The sequence below is a fragment of the Megalops cyprinoides genome, chromosome 11 (genome assembly GCF_013368585.1).
Source record: "Megalops cyprinoides isolate fMegCyp1 chromosome 11, fMegCyp1.pri, whole genome shotgun sequence".
In the NCBI taxonomy this organism is placed as follows: domain Eukaryota; kingdom Metazoa; phylum Chordata; class Actinopteri; order Elopiformes; family Megalopidae; genus Megalops; species Megalops cyprinoides.
In genome coordinates, this window is record NC_050593.1 from 37,109,304 (window position 1) to 37,117,465 (window position 8,162).

The window sequence follows — 8,162 nt, forward strand, 5'->3', positions numbered from 1 at the left end:
TGGCTTGTGTTAGCTGACACTGAGTTTTCCAGATGGGGGGGTTTACTTTGACAGACGTGTGAAAAAAACAGAGAGGAATGCTGTAGTATTGCTTTCAGGCAGATACACCCTAAATCCCCAGACACCACAACCACGCAGAGAGGAGCTTGTCCTGACAGTGTAATTACTGCACAGCACAGGGAGGGGTGGAGTCCTCCAGCACTGCAGTGCCAAGCTGCCCCTGGAGCCCACACATCAATAGCCCAGTCTTTATTACACAGCCTTTATTCTTCAGGTGGGCCCACTGTGAATAGCAGTTCATGTTGAAGAGAGACCTGGCTGGTAAACTGAAGCTTTTGTATGGTTAGCTGTGCTTAAAGACACAGCATAAAAGCACCGCCCTAAAGGTGCTACTCTAACTCAGTTTCCTGTGCTGCGTGTGGATTTCAGCTGCTCCTCAGGGAACAGCAGAACAAGGCTCTGTGGACCAGACTGAGTCAAGCGGATCAGTGTTGGGTCAACTATGCAGTGTGTGAGACCGGCATCGCCAGCAGGTGAGCTCTTACCTGTATTCGTAGAAGAGCAGATACGCGCTCTTCTCCCTCTGTCGTAAGACAGAGTCCTGGGACGCCCTCTTGACATGGCGGTCATCGAACATCAGCCAGCTGTCGCCATCCAGCCTGTCACTGACGTAATGACCTGCACAGTTACAGACATGTCAGTCCATGTAAGTCATTGTCTGCCTGCTTTTTACATCATTACGCTGAAAGTGTGCATGTTAGCGCACTTGCGTGTTTGTATCTGTGTTTCTTACCGCATGTTGTGCTTTGTCCGAGGTGGGACAGGACGCTCGCTATCCTGTAATGACAGCCCTGGGGAGCAGATGGAAAACAGCTGCCATCAGAAACCCCTACCTCTGTTTCTTTCTTTCCTTCACTCTTTCTTAACCCCCCCCCCCAGGCGGAAATCAAAAGTCGACTCCACCGGACAGGTGACGGCACCGATGACGACACCACGCTGTAGGGCCAACGCCCATTCCTCCTTCAGCTGGGACAGCAGCACACTCAGAAACTTGTGTGCATCCTGCAGTCCGACAAAGAGGGATGCCATGAGGGATGGAGCTCGCCTTAGGCAACAGTGAACTCAGATTTGTAAGGTGTGTGTGAGTGTGTGAGTGCATGCACGGCTGTGCCAGAAACAGTCTCCTATCTGCTGCTCGTCCCCACAAAAATCAGCAAAACCGCTGGACACAGCCTGCTTGAAGGTCCTCAGCCGGACTGCCTTCTCCTTCATGTTGGGGCTCACTCTCGAGTATGTACATCTGAAAGGCACCTGCAGGGGGAGACAGAGAGGCGCTGTACATTAAATACTACACTGTACATCACTCACCTGAAACACACATCACTGGTAATATTTCTATCATACGTCTACAACCTCGAAAGAGATCTTCATATTCTTACCCCAACAGAGTGTGGTCCTTGTTACTTTTGTTCCAGGACTCAGATGGGTTAACCTGGAAGCCAGAGGAGGGCCGGTGCGATTTTAACACCCTGCTCTTGGGATTTGTTGGGATTTGTCCAGCCTTCTCATGGTTCCAACAGGTATCCAACCAGCTGCCTGTCACAGACCTGCAAGAGGGCAAAACCTTTTGAGTGATGGCCGCAATAGCGCTCATTAAACTGCACTGGCACTGCCGCACAGTACACATGTCTGATTATATGTACGATTGCTGATCAGATTTCTGTGTAAGTTTTTACAGAAATTGTTACGATCTACATCAGCACAACACAGATAATGTGATTAAAGGAGAGGATGTGTACTGTGAAGAAAATGACCACTTACCCTTCCGTAGATACTGAGGGGACAGTTGTGAGCGTGGAGGTGGTAGATGGGGACCTAGACAGTGATGGCCTACGCACCACAGCAGAATAGGAGTGAGAGTCGTTACAGGGAAGGTGTGTAGATGGAGGTCTTGAGAGGACGGAGGAAGGTTTAGGTGGCTGGACAGGGGACGGCTTCAGGAGGTGGGCAGAAGGTTTAGGTGGGTGGTTGAGAGAGGGATTAGGTGGGGGGGGTGTTTGGGTGGGTGGATCAGAGAGGGTTTAGTCAGTACAGGAGAAGGTTTAGGTGGGTGGTTGAGAGAGGGATTAGGTGGGGGGGGGGGGTGGATCAGAGAGGGTTTAGTCAGTACAGGAGAAGGTTTAGACGAGTGGTAGGTTTTAGGTTGGAATTTAAGTGAATGGGTGGGGGAGGGTTTAGGAGGTAGTTTTGGTGGCTGTTTGGAGTAGGGTTTAGGTGGTTGGGAGAAGCTTTCAGTGCCTCCTTGGGGGAGGACTTAGGTGGAGGGAAGAAGGGTTCGGCACCTCTTTGGGGGATGGTTTGGAGAGGACAGGAAACGGTTTAGGTGAGCGGGCGGGGCAGGATGTAGGTGGGAGGGGAGGTGGTTTAGGTGGCTCATTGTGGGACATCTCAGGAGGGAAGGAAGGTTTAGGAGCCTCTTTAGAGGATGGTTTAGGAGACGGGAGAGGTTTTAGGTGGCTCACTGGCAGAGGGCTTTGTAGGTAGGGGAGAATGTTTAAGTGGGAGGGGAGACGGTTTAGACTCCTGTTTAGAGGAGGTTTTAGGAGGGAGGTGAGAAGGTTTAGGGGGTAGGGGAGAATGTTTAGGCTCCTCTTGTGGGGAGAGTTCAGGGTGGGGAAAGATGAAGGGAATAGTTAATGGGATATTTGAGAGAACCATGATGGGATGAGGTGTAGGAAGCAGGGAGGTGGCAGGGGCAAAAGTCACAGAGCTTGATGGGGCAGGGGTTGCGGCTGTAGATGAGACACAGCCTGCCATCAGCAGAGTCCCTGTAGGCAACTCGGGCTCCTCTGGGTCACCCGTCTCCTCTGCCGGCGGTGGACGAGATAGAAGCTCCTCCTTTTTAGCTGTCTTTCTTCGCCACCACCATTTTGGCTTCCACTTCTTCTCCTTCGGTTTTTCCTTAACCGGCTCAACCTCCTCATCTGAATGCTGCTCCTGAGAACAGGATACATGCTTTTAGGGAGTTGTCCCATCTATTAGCTAATTGGTAAAAAGTCTGACAACAATCACAAAATATGGTTCAGTGTCCGTGAGTCTTATATTCATTCTTGGACAATTTTAAAGTTTAAAGCCACCGAGCTAGTAATAAGTTCTAATAAGTCTCCGATCTAATAAGTTTATTGATAGCCCACATGATAAGCATATTTCACGACTGTCTACTTACTAACGCTATCGAGTTTATCGGGTACACTTCAATCTGGAGATAATTAATTAATCGATAAAAATACAGTCCGCAAAAGAACCTAAAATATTTTTAAAATTGGATCAGCAGCAGCAGCATCACAACCAAAGTTTCTTTAATTCGGGAGACTGGTCGAAGAGCTCCAGGTAGATCTAGGTAAATTTCGTGATGGTTATGTAAACCATGAAGCCTAAACCAATAATAAAGTTATGTGTGATATCAAACGCCTTTAATACATCATACAAGGGTCAGTGATACAGTACATACGCTTTGACATCTGGGTCGGTATATTTACAATATTGGAATTCCTTGAGGTGCATTCGTTACTAATTAATTATATCCTACAGCTGCTGGCCTCTGTCGGAGCGAGGAGCATGGCTAACATCTAGCCGAGTCTGACCTTTTTGTTCTGTTTACAAAACTCTAATTTGGATAAATGTGTGCTTTGGATGAAGCACACTGCCAGCCTAAAGGCCTCCGCACAAGTCCGATGCAAATTTATTGTCCGAAATTTTGATCCTCCGATGCCTTTTTTCGGTCACAACTCTTGACGCTAAAGAAAAATCGAGTCTAGGAGCGACGACGCTTGGATCAGAATGTTGCTGTAAGCAACGGAAAATGAAGGCAATACTGGGTCAGCCCTTAGTGAAAAAGCAAGAGCCTCTTAAGTAGATAGCAACGATAGCTTGTTGGCTAGTTAGCTTCATAACCAAGACTGGATTCAAATGTTGAACTGATAGCCAGCTAACGTTAGCTAAGATAGCCAGCATTAGTTAATTGGTCACCTTCGCTTTCTGCTGCCGGTGGTCGTAACCCAGCCAACATAACGAAAGACACCTACTTTTGCTCAAGGTAAGTTAAATTCTGTTGTAAACAATACTCTGTTTGCGTTTGCATTGATCTGAAATTACAAATTGGCAATATTAGTAAGCAGTGGAGAGCTGACGTTAAATTGCAAGGTAGCTGACTACGTCACATATGTCACAGTTTAACTTTACCCTTTTGTTATCATATGCAAAGGATAATTAATACGCTATAAATGCCTTAGCATCAATTCTCTCTAGCTACTGTTACCTTTAACATACGTTGGTTTGTAGCCAGTATTACAGTCATGTCAGTCCTCTTTGCGCTCATTTCTTTTGATAACTCAACGTCGTGGATGAAGCCCTCCACAACATAACTGGTGATTATTTTAGCCACAATCGGATTAAACTAAACATTTTACCAAAAAGCCATTTAATACATCCCAACTAATGTCGTTCAGGGAGATTGCGATTCTCACTGTTCTTACTCTGAAGTCCACGTTGCACGGGTTATGACGGCTTGTCCGTCTTAGCAACAGTAACTTAGGGGCGGGGCTTAGCGAAGAGTCGACTACCAGTTAATTCCCGCTTTGGTTTGAACATGATGACATCTAACCAATGAGCATCAAAGATCCGGTTAGGCCAAACTGAAATTAGAGTGATAGACATGACCAGGATCCTATGATATCAGTTTTAGCGGACACAGGCGCGAATTGGGCATATGTTACACCGAGTAGCTGAAGGGCGGGGAGTAGCGAAGAGTTGATTACCAATTACTTCCGTATTTGTTTTATACATGATCACATCTAGATAATGAGCATTTGTGAGCCGGTTAGGCCTATCGCAGATGAGGGACAAGAACTGCCTTTTTTGCCCTGTACACTAGCTGAAGTATCTGAGCAAGTCTTGTCCAGAAAGAGCTTGGCTGTTTTGACTTACCAGTGTACCGTATGAAAGGGAGATTGATTAAAACTGCGATGCAGATGGAGATTTATTTTTAGGTGTTTCTTATCAGCGGGGATAGATGACTGTTCTTTTTCTGACTGTGTTCTGCCTGTGACGTCCATGAGCAAGTAGAGGCCTTCTGGGAAAAGTTCACCAAAGATGATGATGATAATACCCTTACGCTATGAGCTGATGCTGGGAAAAAACTCAGTCACGTCTTTCTCACAGATGACCTTGTGTATGATACTCAGCCCCTGTTTATCCCTAATTGCACTTGATGTCACATAAAAATGCATCCGCCTTTCAGCCTTTTAGTCGCATGACTAAATGCAGTTTCCCTCATCGCACGGCGTGGTCTCCAGCTGGCAGCACAGTGCAGTGTTACGTCAGTGCTGACCGACCACAGTGAGGTCTCAGAGAATACACCCCCATGGAAGGAGACAGGATGCACAGTTCAGCGACTGAAATGAACACGCCACTCATAGTCTGTATACACAGGATGTAGCGACCACTGTTTGACAGATACCACGCATGCCATTTTAACTGGGCCTCAGAGACTGAATTTCCTTGTGGTTATGCTAAGTTAGAAACCAAGCTGAAACTCACAGTGGCTCTGAGCAGAAAGGAAGCTCTGAGCGGTGTCTCTCCCCTCAGTCTCACACACCGACCCCTCTCCCCTCAACCTCACACACCGACCCCTCTCCCCTCAGTCTCACACACCGACCCCTCTCCCCTCAACCTCACACACCGACCCCTCTCCCCTCAGTCTCACACACCGACCCCTCTCCTCTCAACCTCACACACCGACCCCTGTCAGTGGAGAGCTGACGTTAAATTGCAAGGTAGCTGACTACATATCATATATCACATTTTAACGTTACCCTTTTGTTACCATATGCAAAGGATAATTAATACGCTATAAATGCCTTAGCATTAATTTTCTCTAGCTTGTCCGTCTCACACACTGACCCCTCTCCCCTCAGCTTCACACACCGACCCCTCTCCCCTCTACAGCAGAGACAGAGGGGGTTAGAGAGGTGAAATCAAATGAAACTGTGAGTAACTAGGTATTACATTTTTATCAGGACCATCACCTTTAGTGGTGGAAATGATCAGTAATACTGGTAGTTGACTATTGTTATATTACATATTGGTACTATGGTCACTCCAAACATGTCTGATACTAAGAACTCTGTTATATCTGAGAAAGGTTTGAATGATCGTGTGGCAGAGAGATTGTACAAATAGAATGAAACACTGCACATGTTTAGATTTGAATCTTTCAACAAAAAACATGTTGAGGAATGATACAGTTTAATGATAATGTCCAAAAATAACAGCTATGTGAGTTTTATTTCTTTACATTCACAGCTGTCTGCATACATTTAAACAAATAATGATAAAAAACATTAAAACAACAGTGTTTAAAAATACTTTTGTAGACTTAACCCAATTAAGTGCCTGGAAATTTATGTCAAATACTACAAGTACTGTTACACAAGACAGTGCAGCTCTAAAATATGTGTGAATGGCATCCTACACATGATTTCAAAGTCAAAGTCAAAGTCAACTTTATTGTCAATTCTCCAATATGCACAGGACATTGTTAGAATATCTGCATTTATATCCACAAACTCTCCAAATCTGCAATCAATCTTGTATTAAAATGTTCTTCCATAACTGCTAGCATCAACATCACACACCCCCCACTCCCTCCCTAAAAACGCTAAGAAGACTCCACACTGGGTCTGAAACAGGCTCTTCTTCGCTGCCAGCCAATGATGGCGTGGGGCGTGGCAGTCCCTCAGAGCTGGATGTCGGCGGAGGGCTGAGTCCTCCTCCAGCGGCAGCGGACCCTCTGCAGGAGCTTGTGGAGGGGGTCGGTGTACTGCCGGTTCGCCAGGCCCAGGATGACGGGAATGACGGCCATGCTCCCAATCCCGGTGCAGGACAGGATGATGTGTGTGGTGGAGCCGCCCAGCGCCTCCCCATTCCTCTCCAGCAGAACCACCGACACGTGCAGGTAGATGATGTAGGGCACCCAGCACAGCAGGAAGGTGAGGGAGACGGCTGCCAGGCACTTGGCGTAGCGCAGGTTGAGCCGGTGCTCCTGCTCGGACACCTGCGCACGCTCCACGGTGCGGTGCAGCTTGCACATGTCCCGTACCTGCTCCCGGGCGATCCACAGCACCCGCCCTGTCATGCCCACGATGGACATGATGGCAGGCAGCAGCAGCCCATATACCTCCAGGTAGATGAAGGCTTTGGGAAACACCAGCCTGTAGGAGCAGTCCTCCTCCCGCAGGTCCGAGCAGGTGGACGAGTTGGCGCCCCTGGCGGGGCTGTTGTTCCAGCCGAAGGCAGGCAGCGAGGCGTAGAGGAGGGGCGGCACCCAGACGGTCAGCAGCGCCAGCGGGAACCAGCGGTGCACCCAGAACTGGCTGTAGTGCAGAGGCCTGACGATGCACAGGTAGCGCTCGAAGTGCACCATCACCAGGTTGAAGAGGAAGGACAGGAACAGGAAGTTGGGGAAGATGTGCACCAGCAGGCAGGTGCAGAAGTTCAGTCTGCGGTTGAGGCCCATGCGCGGGATGAAGGGCAGGGCCACGCCCGTGCACAAGGCCGCCACCAGCAGGCTCAGGAAGAAGTAGTTGGGCGTGTTGTGCAGCTGCCGGTTGCAGGCGATGCCCACAATGATAAGCAGGTTGGCCAGGATGATGGCAGTAGACAGTGGCAGGGTGATGCAGAAGATCAGATGCTCGTGCAGGGAGTTATTATAAGCCATGGCTGAGTCTCCCTGCTATCTCTCCACACAGTCAGATTCTTCCAATCCCATTCACACTGTGGATCCCGAGGAAGAGTCCTGGCCTAACGGGGTCCAGCGGAACATGCTGAAAGAGGTGGGAAGAGGTGTCAGTACTCAAACATTTTTACACTTTAACTTTTCAATTAGAGGGCATGGGCACTCTTTTGTAGTTGACAGCAAAATGACCATAAAGATTAGAACCAATGAATTCCATATATTACATTATATGGAAAAGCTCACAGTTATATCATAGGCCACCTGAAGTGGTGGCCAGCATGGGCAGAATAGGAGCTTAATGGGGAACAAAACAGACTAGGACACCTGCACAGTGTGTCGGTGGGAGGGTCACCTTCATACAGAAGCA

General features: G+C 48.1%; 1 protein-coding gene across 1 annotated transcript; it reads right to left on the reverse strand.

The window, feature by feature from the left end:
• Positions 1 to 6,796: 6,796 nt before the first annotated feature.
• On the reverse strand, positions 6,797 to 7,832 carry LOC118785339 (G-protein coupled bile acid receptor 1-like). Its single transcript, XM_036539934.1, has one exon. The coding sequence runs from the start codon at positions 7,775 to 7,777 to the stop codon at positions 6,797 to 6,799; it is 981 nt and encodes a 326-aa protein (XP_036395827.1). The 5' UTR covers positions 7,778 to 7,832.
• Positions 7,833 to 8,162: the final 330 nt, after the last annotated feature.